Source organism: Oryzias latipes, chromosome 14, assembly GCF_002234675.1.
Source record: "Oryzias latipes chromosome 14, ASM223467v1".
NCBI classification, from domain to species: domain Eukaryota; kingdom Metazoa; phylum Chordata; class Actinopteri; order Beloniformes; family Adrianichthyidae; genus Oryzias; species Oryzias latipes.
Window position 1 is genome coordinate 23,206,914 of NC_019872.2, and position 25,845 is coordinate 23,232,758.

Consider the following 25,845-nt stretch of genomic DNA (forward strand, 5'->3'; position numbering starts at 1 on the left):
GTTAAAAATTAGAAAATGATACAGAGGGTAGTTTGTGTGGACATTTTATGTATGACGTGCTCACCCCATTTCTGCAGCATTTAAGGAGCCTGCACATGTATGAGGTCATCCATACACATGCACCTTACCAACGACTAGAGCAGGAGTGGTAAACTATATAATCTGGCCCGCCAAACTGGAATAAAATATTTTGATAATACTAACCAATATTTTGATTTCCCTGGAATTCCAGTGTCACCCAATAGATGGTGCACTACAAATACAATAACCTTTATTCAGGTGCAGAAAGGTTATTGCATTAAAGTGGCGTTAAAAGTAGGGGTCACGTTAATCACAATTAATTACAGACAAATTGCCCTAATTTTTAATCTAAAGCTGTTGTCAAGTTCTCAAATATAAAAACCGGGTGTGGCTGGGGTCAGCACGTGCCCTGGGAGGAGGACTTGCCTGCGTCCGGGGTTGGGTTTGGGCCATCGTGATTGGCCTGCCAGGGTCCCAGGTACCTCCTGTTGGCTCGGCCGAAGTTGATGGGGGCTGGGGGTGGAACACTCAGCCACCTGGAGGGGGTGGGGCGCTTGTGGTCAGTGGGGGTCGTCTGATGGGTCTGGGGTTCAGGTGATTGGGGACCAGAGCTCCCAATGGGGGCTGGGGCTCTGCTCTGGGACTTGGGGATGGCATCTAGCCCTGCTCCTCCTGAACTGGACGGTCTTGGCGGACTGGTGCACTCTGCGGCGCATCTGCCACACTGCGCGGCTTGACCTGGTGCGTCGTGTTCGGGTGAGGGTCGAGAGGTCCAGGGTGTCCCCAGCCTTTGCCCAAAAGTGGGGATAGGCTCCAGCAGCCCCGTGACCCCGAAAAAGGAACAAACTGATTAGAAGAATTAAGGATTTTTTTAAGTTTGTCAATTCTTCTTGTGACCGTTTCTGAGTTGATGTGAGTCGTACCCATTACAAAAAACATTTGTGTCATCAGCAAACGGAAGATATTTTAGTATGTTAGATACCTTAAAAAAAATATACATATAAAATAAATAAAGTCACAGTATTGACCCTTATGGGACACCAATGTCGTCAAAAAATTGGGAACAAGCAGTACATACTTTCACAAACTGCTTTCTGTTGCCTAAAAATTTTTTTAATCCAGTTATATCCTGTTCCCCTGATGCCACATCGTTCCAGTTTTTTAACAACATACTGTGTTTATATCTGTTACTACTGCTTTCTGCTGACCGGACCACACGTTCATGAGGATGCACTTAAACGTACATGATGGGGACATTGGGTGAAACTGGAAGTTTAAAAGTCGTACTCAAGTTTAGACCTTTGTGTTGAAAAATCAAACATTCATGGGTTTTGTGTGTGACCCCAGCTTCTTTCTGTCATGAAAAAAAAGAGATAACAGCATTTGATCACCTTAGTTTATTAACAGGAACACTTTGAGCACAATGCAGAACAAGAAGTTACTTCAAAAACTACAAAAGAGATTAAAAACACTCTCACACCCTCACATACGTACAAACTCACACAGTTACACACTAAGCATGCAGCATAAGTCCAGTTAATACAGAAGGACATTCACCAGAGAGCAGCTGATCAGCAGGATGAAACAGGAGCAGCAAAGTCTGACTGTCACCTGTCAGGAGGTCAACCAACGTATTTGATGCTGTGTCTAAATTCCAAGTTCAAATGCTGATGAGAAAAATGGTGGGAGGATCAGACAAACCACAACAATCTAGACTCCAACCTGGCAACCTGCAATGAAGGTGACCAACAGTCACCAACACTTGATCACTCACAGAGCGAGCTAACCCGAAGCTGAAATAAGACTGTACTGGAGCTCCACTGCAGCCAAAAAATGCATTTTAAACAAATAAAAACTGAAAGAACGAGGTACCGAACACAAGCGGCTGAAATGAGCTTCCTCTGTAGGGTGGCTGGGTGCTCCCTTAGAGATAGAGTAAGAAGCTCAGTCACCCACAGAGAGCTCGAAGTAGAACCGCTTTTCCTCCACATCCAAAGGAGCCAGTTGAGGTGGCTCAGGCATCTAGTCCGGATGCCTCCTGGACGCCTCCCTGGGGAGGCGACCCAGACATGTCCCACTAGCCACAGGCCCGGGGAAGACCCAGGACACGCTGGAGAGACTACATCTCTCGGCTGGCCTGGGAACACCTCGGGGTCCCCCCAGAGGAGCTGGAGGAAATGGCCGGGACGAGGGAAGTCTGGGCATCTTTGCTTAGACTGCTGCCCCCACGACCCGGTCCCGGATAAGCGGAGGAAGATGGATGGATGGATGGACAAACTGAAGCCGAAAGGAAAAGTAAGATCTGCTGAAGCTTCACTTAGTCTATAAAAGCTGAAATTGGGCTGAAAGGAACTGAATCTGAAATAAAGGTCAACTGGAACTAAAAATCCTCCCCATGCCACAAAACCTTTGTTTTAGTGCACTTTCATTGCTGTTAAGAGTCCAGCCTGGAAGAGGACAGGTTTGTTTTGGTAACACAAGCCAAAACTTAGTGAACGTCTGCCTGTGTGTGTCAACTATTTTAGTTTTATTTCATCACAACAATGGCGAAGATTGTGGAAATGGTATTGCTGCTCCTCAGTCTTTGGGTTTATTTTATTGCTGTTTAAAAAAAGAGTAGAAGATAATTGTGGGCAATTCTATTGGAAGAAACACCTAAGGGGACATATTAGAGCCCTGGGTGTTTATCTGGATATTATATTGTCTTGGTTGAGACGCATGTGATAAGAAATATGGGCAGGGCTTTGGCTTTACCACAAAGCTCTCAACATCCTTCGTCAACTGATTTGTTTAACCCTTGTGCTATTTTAGATGACCCCACCCTTACATTGACGTGTTCTTCCTACCATGACAAAGGTGGATAAAGGTGGAAAGATTTCATGTAATCCATGGACAACAGTGAAGACCACAAATCATTGAAGAAAAAAGGTTCAGAGCACTGTCTAGTGGGTCTAGATGACCCAAATCCCAATGTTAAAGTGTCAGGGATAGCACAAGGGTTACATCTTTTGCAAGACAGTAAATTATTTTATAAGTCACCCAGCTCCAGACAAAGTGGACAAAAGCCGATGATGCAGGTTAAAGTTTCCCATAAGGCATGCAATTATTCTTCCATAGTCAGCATTTTTAGCTGATCAATGTACAATGGTAAACGGTATCAACATCTTCAGTAACCTCACTATGATTTTGCCAGTTTAAGAATAACTCAGACTCACATGGATATGCCAGTAGAAATGAGAATTTAGCTGAAATAATAAAGGAAATGAAGCTGAATAGATACTAAAGCCTTAATGAAGCTGATTAACCCTAAAGCTTAAAGGAATTTCAACTGAATAGGCTAAAATGAAGCTGAAAAATAGCTGAAGCAGAACTGTAACTGAACGTAAATTGACCAGCTCAGTGGCCTTGAGGAAGAGTGTTCGCCCTGAGAATGGAAGGTTGTGAGTTCTAATCCACGGCTGAGTCATACTGATTACTCAAAAATGGGACCCAGTGCCTCCCTGGCTGACTCATCAGTAAGGGTTTGGTTTAGGGCCGGTAAACGACCAAACGGTACTACCTCATCAGCTTCTTAAACTAGCTGCTGACTCAGTCCCTCTGTTCCTCATACTACAGATGAAGTTCGACCTGCCCTCCTGTCCATCCTGCTGATGTGGAGCTGACTTCAGATCTGTAAAAACAGGAAGTCCCACCCATCTGCTGTTCACAGATAGGTGGGCAGCATCAGAACCATTGACCATTAGGTGACGGATGTCTGTCAAGCTGTGGGCTGGTTCTGTTAATACATAGCTTCTTCTTACTGTTGAAATGTGAATCTAGCAGTAGTTCTGTAGTTTCAAGCAAAACACTAAAATATTGTAAAAAAAAACTGACATCTGTTATCTCTCCAGCAGAGCGTCTAAACATCTCTCCAACAAATACTTTCAAATGTCGATAAAGTCTGAGTTTCTGCAGTAAAAATCCGAGTACTGTAAAAAAGAGCCGTTTGGTCTGGAGGTGTCGTGCGAGACCCGGCTCAGGTTTGTTTGTTCGTAAGAGACGTTTCATCCAACCCGATCAGGAAACCCAGTGTTTGGGATGATTGTCCTGAAGGGATCAAAGCATCTCGCTCCACCACAAGAAGCTAGATTTGGCACCTGCCTTGATTATAGACACGCTGCAGCCCTTATAGGGACAGGAGCCCAAACTTGGTCTGTGTCTGAGCTTCTTCATCAGCTTGCTCCTGAGCGGGGGCTCCAGACTCGTCCAAACCAGCAGGGGGCAGCACTAGCAGACACATTCAGCAGGAAGTAAAAAGCTTACAATCACACTGCATAAAGCCCAACATTCAAAAGCTCTGAAGGTACAAACGCAGAATATAGAGACTAATATCTTTATCAGAGTACAAAGTTTCTGCAGACAGTAAAAAGCCTGTTAAAGGTTCTGAGACAAACACAGCTGGTCAAAGGGGTGGAGCCCATATTTTGTTAGCTGGTGGCTAAACACACCCCAATGTCCCCAAGAGGGATTGCTAACAAAAACTGAAGAATCATAGCGAAGGCCCGAAATATGGTGAGCGCAAACCCAAACACAACACACAAAGTCAGCATGCAGCAAATCCTACGGTATATACAAAAGACGGCGCTGAAGAGGAAGAACGGACTCTCCAGGAAAACCCAAAGGAGAGCCTAGCTGTTGAAGACCAACCACGCCCACCCGAATCCACGCCGCTTGGAGACGCGCCGCTAACGTTCATTTAAAACTCCTGAAAAGCAACACCCCCCATCCCGCTCACACACAGGCATGCTGACATGAAGGAGCTACCCTGCTAAGGAAGAAAATAATAGATAAGTTTGCCCGTCTCTGTTGATGGGGGACCGCAGAGCTCAGGATTCCAGAACTGCAGGTGTCTCCTCGATACAGAAGCATTGGACCCAACTGACAGCAAGAGTTTCACCAGAGTCGTCCTCTTGACACAAACAGACCTGCAGAGTATGTTGTCAGAAGAACCATGGATTCCTTCGTATCATGCCACAGATTGTTTGGGTTTCCCCCTACCCAAAACCTTTATGTAGATCATATTTGACTCCTAAAGCTCAGTGTTACACCCCTGTACTCAGTTGTGCTTGAATGATGGAGCTCTTGTGATGGATTTTAGTCCGCATTTCTTCTTGTGTGTTTGTTTAAGGTCCTGCTGACCTGCAGATATCTAACATGTGCTTTTGCACAAGCCGTTTTCTTGGTCAACTTTGGTCCCTCTGAAATTTTGTCCATTTCCATGATGATGCCAGTCACAGGTGACAAGGAGATATGTTGCAGGGATTTTCTTTGTGTCGCTGATTTGAAACAGGAAGGGAGTCTGTTGGTTCTGGAGCTGTCCAGACAGCCAGCAGTGGATTTGGGAGCCATTTTCTCATCCCCCTCAGTTATAAAGAAAAAAACATTTCAGTTCGTTAGCTGGCTTTGTTGTCATGACACCTTGGTGGGGTGGGAGGGGTCAGCTAAAGTATAAACTGTTCATGGAAGATCGCAAGCAAGAGAGAGGTGGAAGCTTCTGGAGCTTCTGATGGAAGAGACGAGTTCTGTCACGCAGGGATGTCTGGGTGATGTCACGGATCACCTATCCACCTTTAGACTGTATGATCTCAGGATCACTGTAGATGTTCCTGCATCACCCAGAGACATCAAACGGCTGTTCTAGAAGATGAATGTTTCGTATGAACCCTTTCAGAGGCTCCAATCAAAGCTCGGGACAGGTTTTGCAGCTTTGGATTCTCCCAAAAGCAATGTTCAGATCATTTAACCAACCAAAAGTTCTGTAAGTGAATATCTCTCCTCCAAACATCCAGACTCTCTTCCACTGATCATCAGTTCTTTGAGCTCTGTGAAGGTCTGTCTGATTGTGAACATGAACATCTACAGAATGAGCAGGTTCAGGTTCCTGAAAGCCTGGAGATCTGCAGCTCAAAGGTCAAACACGTTTTTTGTTTTTGGCTGTTCCTCTGAAGAACATCAAATCTTCAACCCTCAGCTGACCTTTGTGGAAGAAATGGATGCTTATGGTCCATCCAGGAGTGGGCAGCTCCACACCTCCCAGTTCTTTTACAAACAATTGTGGTATTGCAGCCTCTGATTGGCTGGAAACACGTGATCCAGGTAATCAGCAGCAAACGGGGCAGGGAAAAGGGATAAAAAGCAGGTCAGTGGCCCTCGAGGACTTGTGCTGCCCACCCCTGATCTAAAATATGTTGGGTTACCATGGCAACTGTTGTTAGAGCATAATGACATAGATAGACATGATTGGTTGGTGATGAGCTTCAGCTGCAGGAAACCTGGAATCACCTCGATCAGGATGTTATTGATGCAAATCTTGGAGGTGAGCTTAGGAGCACTGTTAATGATGAAGATGAGAGAACATGAAGGTAAACTCCTTGTAGTAGTGAACTCCTTAAAGTAGTGTGACCTCCACAACATGCTGGGGACAAAGAGGTTCGGACCACAGGAGGGCTGCAGTGTAGCACCAGTCCTGTACGAGGTACGAGGTTTCCAACATAAACATGACCTGTGCTGTGCAGCTAAACTACACCAAGGGAGCTGATTGGCTGTGTGTAGAGGGTTATTGTTGAGAGGAGAAAGCGGATTGGTTAATTGGATGTGATGTGGTTCATTGCAGGAAGAGTCTGATTTTCCAGCCCAGTAATCTCCTCCTCCAACTGCTCAAACAAAATCCTTAACTGTTGGTATCAGATGTCTGGCCTGTTGCCAAAGCAACGGCGGCCCATCAAAGACCCGCCCACTTTGGACTGGAGTTAGCTGGAAGGATAAAAGAGATATCAAACTAAAAACCATGAAAGATACTTATCCATTTTGAACACAGAAATGTAATGTGGGGAGCTGCAGTGCCCCCTGCTTTGTGGCGGGTCAGCACCGTTAGGATGGAAACAAGATACTCGTCGGACACAACTGGACTGTGATTTACTTGTTGAGTGTGGAGGCGGAGCCAGAGCGATGGAAGTGGACAATCTGCCACTTGCCATCCCGGCGATGCCACACCCTGGTCTCCTCTGACTGGGCGGTGCGAGGCGTGCCATTGTTGTCGATATACTGCGTCACCCTGATGTAGGCAATGCAGGCGGCCTCGTCGCCCACCAGATGGATGTGGGGGTTCAGAATGGTGGTGTGCACTGGCTTGCTGTTCTTTGACCACACTATGACAGAAACATACAGCTACTTAGGTGAACAATCAGAATCTTGCAACTCACAGCCAGGCAGAAAGTCTGAATCAGCTCACAGTTTTCAAAGTAAAAGCGGTGGAAGTCCAGGCCTTCAACAAGATTCCCCAACGCTTCCGGCTCAAACGCAGTCACTGCTGGGTCACACATTTTACTGTAGCAATGAGGACAAAAAAATCAAATAAAGATTGAACTGAATGGAAGAGAGAAAATACACCTTAAACAAGCTGTCAGAGATGTTTAGAGTAAGCATCAGAATGTACTCATCACATACGTATAGCTCTCAAAGTCTCCGTTGCTGATGGCCTCAATGAGCTGCTCAGTCACTTTGATGATGTCCTGCTTTTTCACTGAGACGTGCACAAACAAAGATGTGAAAGACATGCACGCACGCACACACACAAACATATGTTAAGATCACTGTGGATGCATCATCAGCTGCGTCATTTGATGCCCCTCAGGTCTTGGTGAACTCACCTCTAGTGTCTTCATCTTCAATTGTAGTGTTGGTGCTCTCAGAAGACTCCTGTAAAAACAATGAAAAACCTTTGATGAAACAGCACAACAATGGCAGCAAAGACACAACAATGACAACACTGAAACATTCAGCCAGCTGTGTGTCTTCTCTAAAGGTGCAGTATTCATCTTATGGGTTACTGATGGGTGGGTTTGAGTTCAAGCACTAAAATGTGTGGAAGCTTTAACAGGGACTCAAACTGCAGACATATTGTGTGTAGACTGTTGTTCAGTCCATTATCCACTGTCAACAATCCATAACTCAGTAATCTATGATCGACCATCCACAGGTCTGTCCATAATCCATCATGCATGATCTATAAATCTATATCATGCTCCAGTATCAGTTATCCATAATTCATGATCTGGTCCAAACTGCATGATCTGGAATCTATGATCAATTCCATCAATTTACAACCCATCATGTACGATCCAACAGTGCACGTGCCTTTGGCAAGATAGTGAACCCCACATTGGTCCTGGTAGTCATAGGTTGGTACCAGCGCTAGGCAACAGAGCCTAGAGTGTGTGAATGTGTGTGTGAATGGGTGAATAGGACTATGACTCTAAAGCATATAAAAACATCATTGTATGTATTTTATTGCAGTGTTGTTAGTGTTTATAATCCAATTAAACAATGAGGATTGATAAGCCTGATTTTAAATGTGTTAATCCGGAAGTATGAGTGAGTCCTAATGCTCTCATATGGAAAGGCAAAAATAGAAAAACACAACTGATGGTAAGTAATAGATCCTCTGTTGAGACTAAAAACAGCTGCTATCTTGCATCCGCTCTGATAAAGGGCGGGTGGCAGTTTAGCTCAGGCGGTAGAGCGGGTCGTCTAACAGCCGAAGGGTTGGCGGATCAATTCGAGCTGTCTGCAGCTCACCACTCCCCCCAGGGGATGGGTTAAAATGCGGAGAAAAATTTCCTCATTGTTGAATAAATGAAAGTAAAATAAATAAAATAAAAAAAGAAGGTAGAGTTATCGCTCTGTCTGTTGGCTCTGGAGGATATTTATCTAATTTTTCCTTTTTGGAAATGAGATCAAAGAAGACATTTTCCCAGAAGTCTTGATGTTTGTTTAGAATAATTTCAGTGAAGTTAAGTTGTATTGTTGTGTTACTGTGTGCACAGACATAGGTACAAACACTCTGACACACAATGTTGATCCAGCACTTACCTTCACTCCATCAGCCTTCTTGTTGCTTCCACTTTTTCCCCCTGAACGAGGGATAAGGATTAAAAGACAGAGAAGCACTAGAGTCAGAAAGAAAGGAACAAATGCAGAGAAGAAGAGCGACGGCATCACACTGACAGCTGCTGCCTTTGAGCATCCAGCAAACCTCAGAGAATAGAACCAGCAGCAGGTAGCGCACAAGCAACAGTTTCAGCTTTGGCTGCAGATGGACAAGGGGAGTTCCCAGAGCAGCATGTGGGTCTATGAGACTGACGGCCAAATTTAGGATTGACTCCGGGGCTGAGGAGCACATTCCTGAGCGGGCATGGCTGCGACACACGTCGTCCCCTCTGATGAGCTGTGTAGTGTTGAGTTCTGCAGCAATCTTCCTTTGATTATGGCCAAGTTTAAACCAATTCGGATCTAATCTTGATTCTCAGTCCAGTTCTGGACCTGTGCATTCAGACTCCTGCAGGTATTTCTAGATGGCATGAAGACAATGTACTCAGGTGTCTGGGTGTAGGACCAAAGGGGATGCCACTGAGCATGTGCAGGGGCCAGATAGGGTTTCTCAGTGGACACACAAACAGTCAGTGTGGGAGGGTTTCCCTGTTATTTTTGGATTGGGGATGCAGCAGCTGCATACCAAACACACACACACACACAAAGAGCCCTGACCTGTTAATCAAGTGTAAGCTGCCAGCTGATTGGTTGATTTATTTCCCTAAATTTATGCTACTGAAACAGTAAGTCAAAGGGCAGATGTCACATAGCTCAGGTCATGTCATCCTCAATTCCCTCAAGTCACTAACTCCCTTATTATTCTAGATCATGCCCCCCACCCCGCCCAACTCTCTCAGGTAATATGACCATTGATTTCCTCAGGTTATATAACCAGCCCCTGATCCCCTCAGGTCATTTGATCCACTGACTCTCTTAAGCTATGTCACCACACTCTCATGTCAATTGAGCACCAACTCTCTCAAATCACCTGACTCTCTTAGGTTACGTGACCAGCTTTACTTCAGATGCTAAAGTTCTTGGTTTGTTCTGTTGTTGTTGTTTTTTAGTTCAAAAAGTAGTCTTAAGCCTTGGTCACATGCTTCTGTGTGGGAGTTGAGCCGTACATGTGCTGTTGAAGTTCTTTGTGGTTTGTGGAGGCCCATGAGCTTCACGAGTGCCGTGATCTTAAAAATTTTGTATGGGGACACCTGCATGTCCCCTGCTGTGGTTTGCCCATTTTATCCATCTGTAAGGGCAGATTTATTTGTATTGAAATACGTTAATAATCTACATATGTTTTGAAGATATTCATGTTAATCTGATACAGTTCACAGACTGTAAAATGTATTAGTGAAATAATAAACCAATGAGATTGTTAGCACCATACAGTGTTACACGGTTTCTCAATTGGAGACACGCCAACAAAAAGTGCAGATCAGTATGTTCTGCCTCTCCTGGAAGAAGTTTGAGTTTGGCCACTAGGTGGAGCTCGCGCTATAGCATTAAACTTTATTCCAGAAGACTGAGCAAAAAGCAGTGCTTTAGATCACAAATGGTTATTTAAAAAAAAATGTTTTCTTAAAAGAGTTTGGAAAATTCAACAATGTGCGTCTAGGTCGAATGAGCGTTAGCATTAGCCTTCCTATGAGAAACTCCATTATCCATTAGCATTAAGCTACAACCTGTCACTCGCATCATGCCCTGTACAGGTTTGCCTATGTTCATATCCACTCATAAGGGCAGTTGTGATGAAGGCCTTAGGAACTGTCTGACTTTAACCCAACCTGGTCAGAAACCGGTGACTTGTGGTCTTTCAACTGGATCACATATGTTGACAGGCTGAGACCAACAACTTACCAGAGAAATTTCTGGTTGCCAGCATGGTGGTCAAGATGGCCCCCTTAGAGATGAAGGAAGAAGAGAAAGGGGGACAAAGGAAACAAAGAAAAAAGGAAGAAGGGGAGGAAGGAAAGAAGCAGTGAGAATGGAGAGAATTGAAAATGAGTTGCAAAGAAAACAAAAAAAAACTGGGAGATGAATCTTTATCATGTTCATATCATACTGTATCTTCAAACACCTGAGACACTAAAGTGCTGCCATGACGGAAAGTCGATTCATGCTTCTTGCACTGAACAGGTACTATCCTCAACCTGATCAGTGCAGGATTTCCAGCAGAAAAACAGGACGTCCATTCAGTCCAAATCCATACAACAAGGAAAAAGGTTTTATTATGGCCTGCATAAGTGACCAATCTAAATGGAAAATTTCTGTGTAATCCCTTGCATTCAGAAACAAATTAATTCAACCATTCATCAATTCAACCGTGCAAAATGACACCCATCTGGAACAACCCAGACATCCTCATAAACAAAAAGATTATCCACTTCCCAGCTTGGCAAGCAGGGGGCATAAAACAACTAGAGCACATAATTATTGATAGAAGATTCATAACTCCCCAGGAACTTCAAGACAAACATGGAATATATAACTTCTTGGAATATCAGCAACTTAAATCAATTATTACTAAAAAGTTTAAATACAGAGACAACGATTTAAAGCTACCAGATGTAGTTACCACTCTGATCAATTTCACAATGAATAAAACTCTCTCCAAAATATACAAACTTTTATGTAACTTAGATAATAATATTTCACTTCCGACAACAAAATGGGATGCGGATTTGAGCATCAGCACAGATGAAAGCTTTTGGTCAGAACTTTGTCTAAACACCTTTAAACTGACAAAAAGTCCAAATCTGCAGCTAATCCATTTCAAAACTCTTCACAGAATTTACTACACTGGACAGAGGATGTTCAAGATGGGTCTCAGTAACTCAGACATTTGTCAGCACTGTGACAGTAATCTACCCGACAATTACATGCATGCACTGTGGTTCTGCACGCCTGTCCAGGCTCTCTGGCAGCAGGTATGTGCCGATCTATCAGTCTGGCTTAAGGTTTCAATCACAGCTTCACCGTCACTTTGTGTGCTTGGTGACATGAGTGCCATCGATGTAGAAGGAGGATTAGGCTCTATCATTTTCATAACTCTTTGCATTGCTAAAAAAACTATTTTAATAAATTGGAAAAGCAAGAAAAATATAAATATAAGTCAACACAGAAATCTGCTGCTTGATCATATCAGCTTGGAAAAAATGTCAGCCCAAGGTTCAAGTAACTTTGAAAGAACTCAGTCTCTCTGGTCTCCCATAGCTAACTCCGTGACTTAGGGGGTGGGGGGGGCCTGGTCGTCGCCGCTCCTTGCCCTTCTGCCGTGGGCTGGGGTGGGGGTCGGGGCCTCCGGTGCCTGGCGGGGGGTGGTGGGGGCTCCGTTGGTCGGGGGGTCGGGTCCGGCGCCTGGGTTGGGCGGGCTGGGGCGCTGCGTGGTCCTCTGGGCTTGGGTGTGGGGGTGCGTGGTGGGGGGGTGGGGTGGTGGTCTGGCTTGGCTTGGGGGGGTGGTCCCTTTGCCTGTGCTGGGGGGGGTTGGCAGGGGGCGCTGCTCGGGGGGGGGCCCAGCGGCGCTGGATGGGCTTCCCACCTACACCTGGGGCTGGGATCGGCCCTTCCCTGGCTCTGGGGCGGGACGGGACAGCCCTCTTGGGGCCCCCGGTCGCTCTGGGTGTCATCCGCTTTGGCTGCGGGGTCTGGGGGGTGGTGGGGTGGGGGGTCTTGTCGGCCCTGCCTTGTGGGGGGGCATTCTGGGGGAGGGGGGGGGGGGCTCTATTGGTACGGGGCAGGGGGGGTTGACGGGTCGGGGTCTCCGCTGAGGCCATCGGCGGTTTCCCCGGCCGGTCGGCTGCCTCGGTCCCGTCGAGGCCTGACCAGAGCTCTTCCAGGGCCGGCGTTTGGGGGTGGGGGCCTGGGCTTGCTCCTGGGGGGGGCCGACGCTTTCTGGCTCCTCTCTCTCTGTGTGGGGGGGGGTGGTGCTGGGCCTGGGGTGTCGGCGCCTCCGGGGGTGGGGCCCCTGGGCTGGGTGGGCCTGGCCCCCTTGCTGGGGGGGGGGGGGGGGGGGCAGCTGTCTGACCACCGGGGGACAGTCTACCAGCTGTCCCCAACTTACCCCCTTCCTCATATAACCTCATAATAGGGTGAGGGGGTGGGGGGCTTAGCCTGCGATGAGCCTTGGGGGGGGGGTTTACTAGGCAGTGGCCCCCCTCCCATGGTTGCCGTATGGAGTGGGCCCCCCCTCTTTCGGTTTTATTTGCACCTTAGACATGTAGGGCCCTTGGTAGGGGGGGTGCTTGGACATCACTGCCAGCAAGCAGCGGATGTCCTCCTGGCACCCTACCCGCCAATTTTAACCACACCTTAGACATTTAGGGTCCCTTGGTGGGGAGGGTGAGGGGACGTCACTGTGAGTAATCAGGAGATGTCCCCTCAGTGCCCTACCCGCCAATTTTAACTGCACCCCCCTTAGCACACACACCCCTCCCCCCTCAATATATACATTCCAACATAAACACACACACATGCACACACACACCCTCTCAAACACACATACACGCACACACATTTTGCAAGGAAGGTGGGACCTAGGACCATCTGTCCCCTGCCTCTTCCCTGGTGGGGGGTACGGGCCCCTTTGCAACGGCGGCCGTGTCCCCGGGGTGCCGGCTTCCTGTGCCCGGCGGTGCTCTCTCCGCGCGGCGGGGGGGTTCACATTACATCTGAGCCGGGAGTGTTCGTGTCCCTGGGGGGTGGGTTCTGGTCCTTGCTCCTGGGCGCTGGGCCCCGCCATATTTCCAACTGTGGCCGAGCCTGGTCGGGCCATATTTACAACACCCCTTGTGGGCCCTCTTTTTTTTCCCCGGGGTTCCCCCCCTCTTGGGCGGGGGCGGCGGGCCCCTGCCCTGCTCCTCCCTGGACCGGCCGCGGGCCGGGCGGATGGCTGCCTGGAGCGCGGAGCGGGTCTCCCTTGGGGGGTCCTGGCTCGTACCTGGGGTTGGGGCGGGGGGATGCCCGGAACTCCTGGGTGGTGGTGGGGTGCCCGTCTGGGGCTGTGGGCGTCCGTCTCCGGTGGGGCCCTGCGTTGGGTTCTCCCGGCGCGGCGGGGGGGCTGCTCTCCTGGTTGGGCTGGGGCGGCGCTCTCTCTCCCTCCGTGCTTCCCTGCTCTCTGGCTCTGGGGGCCTTGCGGCGGTCCTGCTGGCCCTGGCCTGGGTGGCGGGCTTGGTCGCCCGGGCGGCGGTTGTTCCCTGCCGGTTCCCGTGTGGCGTTGGGGGGATTCCGGCTGCCGCTGCTGCTGCGGTGGGGGTCTTGGGGTGGGGATGGCTGGGCACTCTCCCTCCTTCTTTCCACGTTCCACCATCCATTTTAGAAGAACATAAACACTCACCTGAGCACAGGTGTTAGCTCACCTTTGCACTTACAGTTTGCATGACTGAATGACTGAAATATTTCACACTAGTTGGTTTTAAGGCATAAGTATGCGTGTGAACACTATCTGTTTTGTATATATGTCGACAGGTGGACATTTTTTGCAGCTAGCAGGTGTGTTTATAACATTTGAGTGTGTGTGTGGACAGGCTCCGCCCTTATTGTACTACATTTGAACGTTACCATAATGATTAACAACCAGTAAACTTGTTGCTTTATGCTGCTTCATGGTCTTATCCCCCTTCCCCTCCTCTTATCACCCCCTACCCCCCCTCTCTCTATCGTCCCTCTCTCTTCTTCCCCTCTTTCCTTTTCCGTCCGGTCCAACACCAAAGATTTTCAGACATGATTGAAATTAATAAAGTCTGGCCTCAATTACAAAAGGGGTTTATCCAGACATACCTTTGGTTTGTCTGAAGATTAATAACCCCTCTTGTTAAAGTAAAATCTGTCCAACACAAGAGGCCCTCAGCTCTCATCTGTCTGCCCAGCTGTTGGACAGGACAAGTTAAAAGAAAAAAAAAAAAAAAAAAAAAAAAAAAAGAAACAAATTAATTAAAATTCCATCTGACAGGAAAAAACCCTAAAACACAAACATTGGAATAGGTATTTTAGGTCAAAGAGACAATTACTGTAACAACACCAGGTGAAAGGTGAGAAAAAACACGCGGTTCATCCTAAATCAACCCCCTCGCTCTGTGTCTATAGTAACATAACTAGCAGCATGGCTCCGGGTCACCTGTGTTAACCTAAACTTAATGAAAAAAGAATAATTTTGATGCAGAAAAGCTTTAACAAATTTTATCTTCTACCAAATTTTATTCAAACTTTGGGTGCAGGATTTTAGACCAGTTGGTGGCTTTTTAGAGAGGTTTAAGAACACCCTAATAGTAGAGAGTTACAGCAGTTTACTTTTCAAGAAACACATGAATGAACTATTTTCTCTGTGCTATTCTGAGACAGTATGTTCCTGAACGAATAAATATTACAGAGATGATAGAAGAACAACAACGGCTCCAAATTACTCCCATCCAATGTGATGGTAATGTTACCAAGTGAATCCTTGAAGAGCTCGGGTCCAAGAACAACAAACTCTGCTTTTTTGTATTTAGAAAAAGAAAAATAGAATTCACCCAAGCCTTTAAACCTGCAAGAAGTGCAAGTCTTGTAAACTGATAGACATCTCCTGGTTCATGTGTAAATTTTAGTTTCATCAGGAAAACAATAGAAATGTATGCTATATTGCCCAATATTGCTACTTTGTCACATGCACCGGTATAGACATTCACCTGAAGACATGCTGCAGGATTTTGTGTTGTTCATCTCTTAAGAGGAGCGCAGGCATGTCTCGCCTTAAGCGACATCATGAAAAATGGAACGTACAATTGTCATGCGTGAGTTTATTGTATCGTGAAGTATTTTTAAAAATAATGGAAGCTAGAAAACACTTACGCCGTACAGGCGAGGCTGTCATTCGCCACCCTTACACGACTGTATAAAGCACACATAGTGTTGTACACGTGATACATAAATGTCAGCATGATGCTCGTAGGATGTCCACAAACCCATGCTGTGATTGTCTAATTTTCTTATTTCTAACAAAGCTAGGTTGCAAGCAAGGGACAGGCAAAGGGCATGCATCAAGCATGCAAGGGACACGCAAAGAGCACACACTTAAGACTTGAATAACACTAATGAGCTGCCTGCACAAAAATTTGCATGAGCATTTTTAACAAGGAAGCAATGATCCTAAAATTTCGTGCGGGGACACCTGCGTGCCCTCCTGAGGTTTGCCCATTTCTCGGCCCTCAGACTTTGTGTATCCACCTGTAAGGGCAGTTGTGACAAAGGCAACAATGGAAGCAAGTTTCAACTGAACAAGACTGGAGCAAGCACAGAGCCCTGTGGAACACCATGACTGTCTGTCAAGTCAGGAAGACTTATCCTTTACAGCACATGTGTCAAACTCAAGGCCCGCGAGCCAAATGTGGCCCGCCACGTCATTTTATGTGGCCCGTGAGGGCATAAAAGTTTTTAATTTCTTAAAATAAAATCAGATTGGGCAACTATACATTAGGACTCAAACACTGTCATTACAACCTAACCTGACAGAATCAAATTGAAAAGGATTTATGCTAGAATAACAAGCGAATATTTGTTTTCTATGCAACTGTAATTGTCACTTTAAAAAGTTATAAAAAATAAAAAATGAGTTATTTAACATTAAGGAGTAGTTATATTTATTTTTCATTTCCTTTTGTTACATGTTTAATTTATATCTGGCCCTTTGAGGACAGTCACTATGCTGATGTGGCCCTCAGTGAAAATGAGTTTGACATTCCCGACTTTACATGAACAAACTGAAATCTATTACATGGATACTACTTTAAGCAGCTCAAAGTAGATCTTGTAGTACTAACAACAAGAAAAATGAAGAGTATGAATTGTCAACTATATATGAGAACTGGACTGAGTGACCCCTCGTTTGAACAGGAAGTACCTGCTGGCTCCAAGAAGCCAAAATCCCAAACACTTGTATAGAGAAATAAACAGCTGTTAGTCATTTTATTTGTCACAAAAACCAGCTACCTTTCTTTTCTAAAGTGTAAGTTATTGAAGTTATAGACTGAAAAATCAGATTTACATTAAAAGTATGTGGTCTTGCATTGAATGTTTGAAAAGGTTTGATTGACAGATTCTTCTGATCTTTTAATTGGTAGGGGTGTGGACTTACAACAAGCTCACTCCTGACTGGCGAAAAACGTCACCACAAAAACGTTGACTCAGATCCATCACTGCTTAATATTACTGGACGTAAAATACATTAATACATTATTTAGTGACATGACAGTGGCAGGTGTTTCACTGCACGATGACAACTGCTATCAGATTGCAATTCTATTTTCTTCTCAAGAATCCTCCAAGAAACATCTTTAAGACTCACACAAGGCCATATTTCATGTTAAGCAGTTCAGAAGAAACATTTAAGCCAAAAAGAATGAAGAAACTTTGCCAAACGCTTAAAAAATTAACTGAGTAAGAATTGAAAAGATTGATGCAATTAATTGAGCTGAGAATTAACCAGGTTACAGGTAACTATTCTCACAGTCTGAGCTGATGGAGGTGAAGTCTGGCACAACACAATGTGTTGTTTGAAAATGCAAAATTCAAGGATGTCAATAAAGAAAAAAAGATTCAGCCAGGAGCTGTTTTTGCTTTTAATGGTCCTGTGTGTCCTGCGTGAGGTGTTTTAGGTGTATTTCTTTTTCAGATTTAACACCTTCTTTGTAAATCAGAGAGAGAACTGAAACATTCCCACCACCCACTCTATCCACCAGACCTTTTAATCCTGAACAGCTTGGTATTTTCCTTTAAGAATTACCAGAGCTGGAAGTTGACAACATTAGACAACATCATGATCATCATCATCAAGGCTCCTGAAGTAGAGGCAATGCCCCTTTCTGGTGCGTAGAGCCGGCCAGGAAAACCAGGGTTTTCTTTCCATTGTGATCGGTCATGTGCGAGAAGCTCAGACCTTCATAGCAACCCCATTGACTTTCATTTTAAATAGATGACAGTAACTCCAGGGCCATTGAGGTTCCTCTTAAATAAGTGCCTTTTGAAAAATGTTCTCACAAGGGGAATTAATGTCTGCAACAGTTTTCATGTATCCGTCAAGGATTATCCCACTTTACAAACTTTCAAACCTCCCTCAAACAACAACTCAAAGCAAATCAGTGTTACAATCACTGACCACTAAGCTTTTAAATCTGCAAACAATTAACAGTTTTCTATAATTTTTATTGAAATATGTTTCCAGGAATAATTATAACTAAGTTTTATCTGCTACGAAATTGGCAATAAGATTCAGCAGTTTTGATATAATTTGGAAAATTTACATTTCTTGTTGTGCTAATATGCATCCAATAATATGCACTGTCTCTATCAAAAAATTGAAACCAAAATGCTTATCTGTGCATCATAATAATTATTGCAAGGTTTTTGGACCATAAGGAACATTTTAAATCCTGTAGTTTTCTAAAAAGAAATCAAAAGTGTTTGTTCCCTATGTATGAATTCTGGTTGTGTTTACTGACCTGGAACCAATTTTCTGTGGTACTCAATGCACAAAATCAGTCAAAATGTTTCAGTACAACTTTAGTAAACTACAAAGCTACACCGCTTGATGGCTTGTCGAAGCATTATGGGTACTGTAGTCAGTAACCTGTCAGGGTGATATGTGCTGTACTTCAACATAATAAACTGAAAAATAAGAGTACTGTTTGTATTTTTGGTGTTACAAATGAGCAATGTTGAGTTATTGTGAATTAAGTTTGACTTAAAAGACTAGAGCTAATTATTGCAGATACAAGAAATGAAGAACAACACAGTTCACTAAAAAAAAAAAAACTCCCCATCAACCCCTCGAACCAATCACCTGCCTCTTGGCATGCATTGTGGGTAGTGTAGTCATATCTATCTGTGACATATGGTCCGAATAACACTTTTACGTGATGCATCCACGGCTTCGGCTGCTTCCAGACAGCCACCCACCCGGCCTAATCTCCTAGCTGCGTGGGAGTTTGTGGGGGTCTGCTAGCAGGACCAGTCATGCTAGAAGAGAATGCACTGACTTATGGGGGTCTGACAATCTGCTGCTTGGCTCTCAACAGCCCTGAGCTTTCAATATGACAGTGGCTGGCTTAACTTCAAGACTAACATGGTTAAAGAAACGGCTCATCATTCCTCTGTCAGAACAATTCACAGCACTGATGACCATGAACACACCTATCTTCTTTTTGTCAAATCTAAAATACTAAATTATCTGACTTCATAACACTCAAGACAGTTCCATTTCCGTACAAAATAAGCCATAACTTGCTTCCAAATCACTTCCAAAAGTGTTTTTGAAAGCCAAGGAGGATACGGGTTCAGGGTAACATTGAATTTCAAAACAGTTAAAATTTGAACAGCATTAAAAAGATTTTGCATTACAGCAACCAGAGTGAAAGTGTGGAATGAAATACATTCAGAACTAAAACAATGTCCAAACATTAGTCAGTTTAAAAATAAATACAAAGAAAGGATTTTCAATCGTTACATCAAATCCCGCAATAGATAATAGACACTTTTGCTGTTGACGTCTGTGCCCCATGATGATTGTACTGAATGCCTGAGTATTTATTATGATTTGACAATGACATGCTGGCGAGTAATAAATCCTCATACTGATAATGATAGTGATATATTGTGTGGTGATTGTTTTTTGTTGTCAAAGTTGAATCAGTATAATGAAGTAGGCTTAAATAAGCTACAGCTTCTGCCCATCTCCTTTTCAAACATGTTTAGCGTTCTTAACTTCTGTCAACAGAGAGACTCTTGAATGACTGAATTAATATTGTTAACAGTGAGTTTATACATTTATCTATTGTAGTTTTTCTAATTGGTTTGGAATGACTAAACTAAAATAGAATAATATGTTTGGGTCTGCTGTGGACAGACAGTTAGCAGCTGTGCTAAGCTAGTAAAATATATTGATACTGAGAAAGAGAAAGGTCTCACCTTCAGCTTCCTCCTGGCGTTGAACTTTTTCAGGCATTCAACTGTTTCTTGTCTGTGCATACAGGATGCAACTGTGGAGCGGTGCTGTGAGAAAGAGCACAGGTCATCACCAACCTGATAAGCCTCTTGAGAAGATGACGAAGAAGGTAGTGGGTCTCACAGAGATCCAGGGGTGCTTGAGTGCCTCGGCTGCTGTGATCCTTTTGGCCGGATTGATGGTCAGCATCTTATTGATGAGGTCCTTGGCTTCAGGGGTGACCGTGTCCCACTCGGGGGAAGGAAACTGTCATCCAGGAGGGGGCAGTCCGAGAGGCAAGATGAGAAGAAAAGAGAAAACAGATAAAAGTTGGTGACATGACATTTAGTATTCTTACTACCTATGTAGAACCATCAGGGTCTTCCAGAGACGCAAGTAAGTCACTAATCGGAGATTCTCTGTTCTTAACATTCAAGTATCAAGTCAGTGTGAAGAGAATTAGGAGAATCAAGTCCTTTGTTCTTGGTCATGGTCTCAAAAATGTATTGACTGACTCTAATTTTCACACTGGAAAGTCATAAATCCTGTTTTATTCTAAAATCAACAAGGATTGAAACATTTGCAACAAGGTCAAAATGACCTATGCTAATGAAATTCTTACTTCTGCTGTTTACTTTTAAGGGGTCAGGAGGTCATGTGTTTTCCTAAGTGCTTTACATAACACCACTGTAGAAAAAAAGATGACCTTACATCAATAGCTTGTGTATGAAATAAAAGAATTTTAGTCTAAACAAAGTGTTTAAAAATAATGGAAATAGTGCCTGAAATGTCAAATTTAATGACATTTCAAAATACTGAGCCTCATTTTATTCATTTAGTTTTGAGGGCGTTGAATGAAAATGTCAGTTTAGGATAGCTTTTCAAGTCTAAGCAGTCTTATCTTCATTATTCCTCTTGTGTGTCGAGATCTGACAGGGACAGTTTGCTTACTAAAACTCACATTTTTTTATTCCTAGAGCACAATCGCCAGGTGGTTTCACCAGAGCAAAACTATTTACATGAATTTCAATATGAAGCGTGTCATTGAGTCTGTGCTTTCACCAAAGAAGTCTCACATGTCCCAGGAATGGGTGGACCAAAGTTTCTAGTATCATTTTATTATTTTTTAGGAATTTTTGGTTCTCTAATTTCTACATTTTCAGTCATTTTTGAGCATGTTTTTAGGAACTTCCCATGTTTTTCCTTTTTCATTTTGTTACACATACCACAGTTGAAAACAAAAGAAAACCACTAATTTATTACGTGTTGCCGTGTTTTGATCTATTTTTTTACGACAAGTACTTTTTTTGGGGTATATTATATCGGGTAAAAATTATGCGACAAAAGGGATGGTGTAACTGTTTATAGTGAAAGTTTTCTAGGGTTAAGGTTTGTGTCTGTCACATTGTGTTTAGGAGAGAAGTGAAACCAGTCATGGTAGCTGAAGCTGACATTGATTAAATCCTAACATTGTTGAGTCCTAAGTCATAAAAACTAAGTCAAAGTCAAGTCATTCAAAACTGTTGGTCAACGAGTCTCAAGTCCTCAAGTTTTTAAACTGAGTCAAGTCATATGACTCGGGTTCCCCAGCTCTGTTGTCTGCCTTTTGTCGCCATGACCAAGTAGTCATGTGACTTACATCGTAGGCTCCAGCTTTGATCTGCTGGTAAAGACGATGCTGATCTTCATCCCAGAATGGAGGATAGCCGACCAATAGGATGTAGAGAATCACACCTGAGAATCAAAGAGAAAAAAAACAAGAGTCCAACGAGGACAAATCAAATCAAATCAGATACAAGGGGTGAAATCTGACCGCAGGCCCAGAGGTCAACCGCCTTTCCATAGGGATCTTTTCTCAGGACCTCCGGAGACAAGTAACCAGGAGTCCCCGCAAAGCCTGCAGAGCACAGAGATATACTTCAAACCAGCTGCCAAAAAACAAACAGACAACATGACTAAAGAAAAAACAGAACATGTTCTGCACTCCTAGAAACAAGTAGTTGTTGCTATGGCAACTGAATGGTTGCTAAGGTGTTACCAGATGGCAGAGGAATGGAAAAAGCACAAAATGAGCATTGTGTGTCAATATTATATATAAAAAAGTTAGGCAAAATTTTATGTTTAGGTGATGCAACAGACATTTAAGCACAATGACGTAAAAATAAAAATAATCAGAAATTTCTTAGGATGAAATGTGACAACGTGGCAGAGACCCAAAGAGACTACACAACCCTCTGAAGAACAGAAGTTTGTTTTTGCCTAGCTGTTGGACAAGACAAGTTTAAAAAAAAAAAAAGAAGTTTGTTTTTCCATTTGTGGCTTTGCAAACAAACGTCTTTCTACCCAGAGCATCTCATTCTCCATGTGAATTTCAGGGCAGAACTTCTGTTTTAAATGCCTTTATTGTTCAGCTCATCTCTATTAAGCATGAACAGCACTCCAATTTTTGGCTTTAGGAGAATTCCTGTTTAAACGGTCTTACCAAACCAGGCCTGTTGGTCCCCCTCCACTTCAATGGCGAGGCCGAAGTCAGCCAGCTTCACCGCCGCTCCTTTTGATTTTGACGCCAACAGCAGATTCTCTGGCTGGAAATGCAGAACAACACTCAATGCTGTCCCCTTATTCAGAAAAGATGATGCCAACGATACCCATTTACACGAGACAAACAGGATCTGTACCCATTGATTAACACAAAACATGTAAACAATGCTTACTGTACCCATTTACATGAGACATACCATCAGTGCTAACTGTGCACACTGATAAACGCCATTAACCCTTAGAATGAGACAACCGGTGACATGAAACATGCTGATGATGTGTACTGTTCTCATTACCAAAAGTCATGTTTACATGACTAACCGTGTTCACTGACTAATACATGGCATTAATACAAAAATGGGCCCATTTGTTCACATGAAACAAGCTAACAAGACAGCTGTGCCACAGACATTTGATACATACATTTCCATCAAATCTCAAAAGCACTTTTGGCAGGAAAAGTACATTTTTAAACTTCATGGTGAGAATAATTCCTCTTTTGCCATAATTATTTTATCACTACTTGGTGCGTTAAAAGAACGTGAAAATTTGTTGATAATGAATTAATTATATTACAGTTAAAATACAGATTATTTTAAAAAAATACAGTTATTTAAAATGTCTGTATTAAATTTTGGTTAATAAGGAGGGTTTTTTCTTGAACACCTGTCCAGTATTTTTGCTTCTTAGACTAATGTGAGCAAAACGATTTGTCTCCTCCAACAAATGAAACGGCAAATTTCCTTTGTGTGGATCTAATCAACGGGTTTAAAAACGACATCTTAATTCCTAATAAGTTGAATTTTAAATAATTATTTGAAGTGATATTACAAGGCATACCATCAAAAGTAACTTTGCTAACATGAGACATTTAGTTCCTATATTAATAAGACATTGATAACTGAACAATAGATGCTAAAAATCCTAAAATTACCTCACACAGTTCTTAAATGTTTCAGTCCTTGAAAGAACAAAACAATATAAATGTATTCTATTTAGGTTTTGAACCTCATTGCCACTGATTTCACAGATCTAAGAATTAACACTGCTTTGACACTGAAGCTTTAATGAGCTCAGCGGAACACCACTGCAAGCGGATACCTTCAAGTCTCGGTGAACCACGCCCATCTGATGACAGTGAAGCACCGCCTCCAAAATCTGTTGAATGCAGTGGCTGCAGAGACAAAGGACAGAGGTCATGCAATGATGTCAATGCACAGATGATAAGGGTGAAAGAGAACAAAGTGTGCTGATGAAGATGACATGATCATACCTGGCATCAGCTTCACTGTAGTATTCCCTCGCGACAATGTCTTCAAACAGTTCTCCACCTGTGACCCTGAGACACACACAGGTCACATCAACACCAACCCCTAGCTGAAAACTTTTAGTCAACTGAGGTCTCATTGAAAATGTAGCTTCTGATTCAGAAACACCACAGCATGCATCCACAGCAACAAGTTACAGCTCATTCAGGAACAGAGAAAGTGAGGAAAAAGTCAGAGGAGACATGAAAGAGGAAAAGTTACAGAAGATCTAAGGTAATCTTCTGTAACTGTAATCTTCTGCCCCCTTCATGTGGGCACCCCTGAGGTTTCTTCGTTTTTTCCGGAATCCGGTTTTTTTGGGAGTTTTTCCTTACCGCGAAGGGGGGTCTAAGGGCAGGGATGCCAGTATAGCTTAGTCAGTTTGTTAGTTCATTTTAGTATTTTTCTATTGAACTCTTTGTATTCGTGATCCTTTTGATTTCATATTTTACTTCGAAGCCCATCGAGACGACTGTTGTTGTGATTTTGGGCTATACAAATAAAATTGAATTGAATTGAATAAACATGACTGCAGAGTTCACTGCATCAAAGAATCAGAAGAACACAAAAAAACTCACAGGTCAAAGATCAGATAATGATGGGCCTCCTCTGAAATGCTGTCATGAAGACGAACTGAAAGACAGAGAGGACCATCACAATGAAAGCAAATCACAAAACTCTGTCGTTCACAACACAACTGCTGACTAAGCACTTTTAGGAAAGATTCAGAAACCCCAGTTCTGCTGAAGTCACGGATGAAGAAGAGGAGGTCCCTGACCATAAAAACCGCATAAACACAGAAGACAAAAATAAGCTTGTTTGTCTTCTGTGTTTATGCGGGTGGTGACGTGTTTGGGTTGACCCATGCGAGTCCTGCAGGTCTTTGGGTTATCTGGGCCTGTAGAGGGTTGTAGAAAAGAGCGGCTGTGTGCGTGTCTTGTAGTTCCCTTGTGGCTCATATCGTTACCTTAACGGATGTCATGAAGATGGAATGTACCATTATTGTGCGTGTGGTAAGTATATTGTGACGTAAGAATAATGTAAGTTCCACGTATAGGGCGTACAAGTGATGCTGTCGTACAGTGTCCTTTATGCAAATTCTAATCATTAGCAAGGTGCGAGTACTGGGTCCTTATTGAAGGCACACAAATGCTGCACGCACAGAAGTGCCTGTAGGATGCCCACACAAGCTATTCTCTGTCTAATTTTTCAATTTCAAACAACCAGGCAACCTGACGCTCGCAACATGCCCGTGTGATAAAATGTGCATGAACATTTTTCCCTTTGGGCTCTATGGATCGAGTCCAATGTTAAAATTTCATACAACTAAGTGCCCCGTACAAGTTTGCTCCTTTTTCAACCACAGACGGGTATGTACCCGTAGGGGCGGTTGTGGCTAAGGCTTTAGCTGCATGTCCTTCAACCTCTGTCTGTCCTGGTGGTTTCAGGCAATGACGTGAGGGACATCAGTAATCTAGGGAAAGTCTGGTCTTCTCATGTCAGACAGCATCCATTCTGCTTTACCTTTGGTAACCTTCCAGTACTTTGACTAACTAGGGTGAAGAGCAGGAAGTAGAGTTGTAGTTCTCCCGCCCTCCCCTGTTGAAACAGTGCCTGCCCCCAATTCAGAGAGAACTATTGTGTTTGCTGTTCTGCGTCTCAGTCCTTATCCTGAGTTTCTGTGTGAATTATCTGGTTTTATTTGATTTATCGAATTGTGCATGAAACACAGAAAATCCCGGGAGTTTCATATTTTTTATGCTCATGTGAAGTGTGCTCTTAGTGATTGTAGAATAAACATAGAGCTACTTCCATTTTAGATTTTCTCATGTAGAGCACAGATCTGCATATGTACTTCAGAACACTCGTCATCTCGTTGTAACTTATGGTAGGAAAACGATACCAACTCAAGCCCGGAGTGATGAGACGAGCACAAGCATTCATGCAGAGCTTCGACTGCAGTCACAGCTGCGAGCTCTCCCTGATGTTCCACTGAAGGCATCCTGCATACATTACATAAGAGAAGGAAGCCAGGAAGAGGAGCTGCTGCCCACACACACGCACATGCACATGCACATGCACATGCACGTACACACACATTTATTCCCTCTGTAG

At 43.8% G+C, this 25,845-nt stretch overlaps 1 protein-coding gene across 1 annotated transcript in view; it reads right to left on the reverse strand.

The window, feature by feature from the left end:
• Nucleotides 1–4,379: 4,379 nt before the first annotated feature.
• The window catches only part of camk2a (calcium/calmodulin dependent protein kinase II alpha), a 33,156-nt gene continuing 11,690 nt past the window's right edge, over nt 4,380–25,845 (reverse strand). Inside the window, exons 4-18 of the mRNA XM_011483824.3 lie at nt 24,309–24,363; nt 23,697–23,762; nt 23,525–23,597; nt 22,365–22,467; nt 21,696–21,779; nt 21,522–21,616; nt 20,027–20,149; nt 19,867–19,950; nt 10,789–10,831; nt 8,932–8,972; nt 7,710–7,758; nt 7,507–7,582; nt 7,292–7,386; nt 6,980–7,208; nt 4,380–6,813 (exon numbers count right to left, since the gene is read on the reverse strand). Of these exons, the coding sequence (XP_011482126.1) occupies nt 6,810–6,813; nt 6,980–7,208; nt 7,292–7,386; nt 7,507–7,582; nt 7,710–7,758; nt 8,932–8,972; nt 10,789–10,831; nt 19,867–19,950; nt 20,027–20,149; nt 21,522–21,616; nt 21,696–21,779; nt 22,365–22,467; nt 23,525–23,597; nt 23,697–23,762; nt 24,309–24,363 (1,220 nt within the window). The 3' untranslated portion in view covers nt 4,380–6,809. The remainder of the gene's footprint in view (nt 6,814–6,979; nt 7,209–7,291; nt 7,387–7,506; nt 7,583–7,709; nt 7,759–8,931; nt 8,973–10,788; nt 10,832–19,866; nt 19,951–20,026; nt 20,150–21,521; nt 21,617–21,695; nt 21,780–22,364; nt 22,468–23,524; nt 23,598–23,696; nt 23,763–24,308; nt 24,364–25,845) is intronic.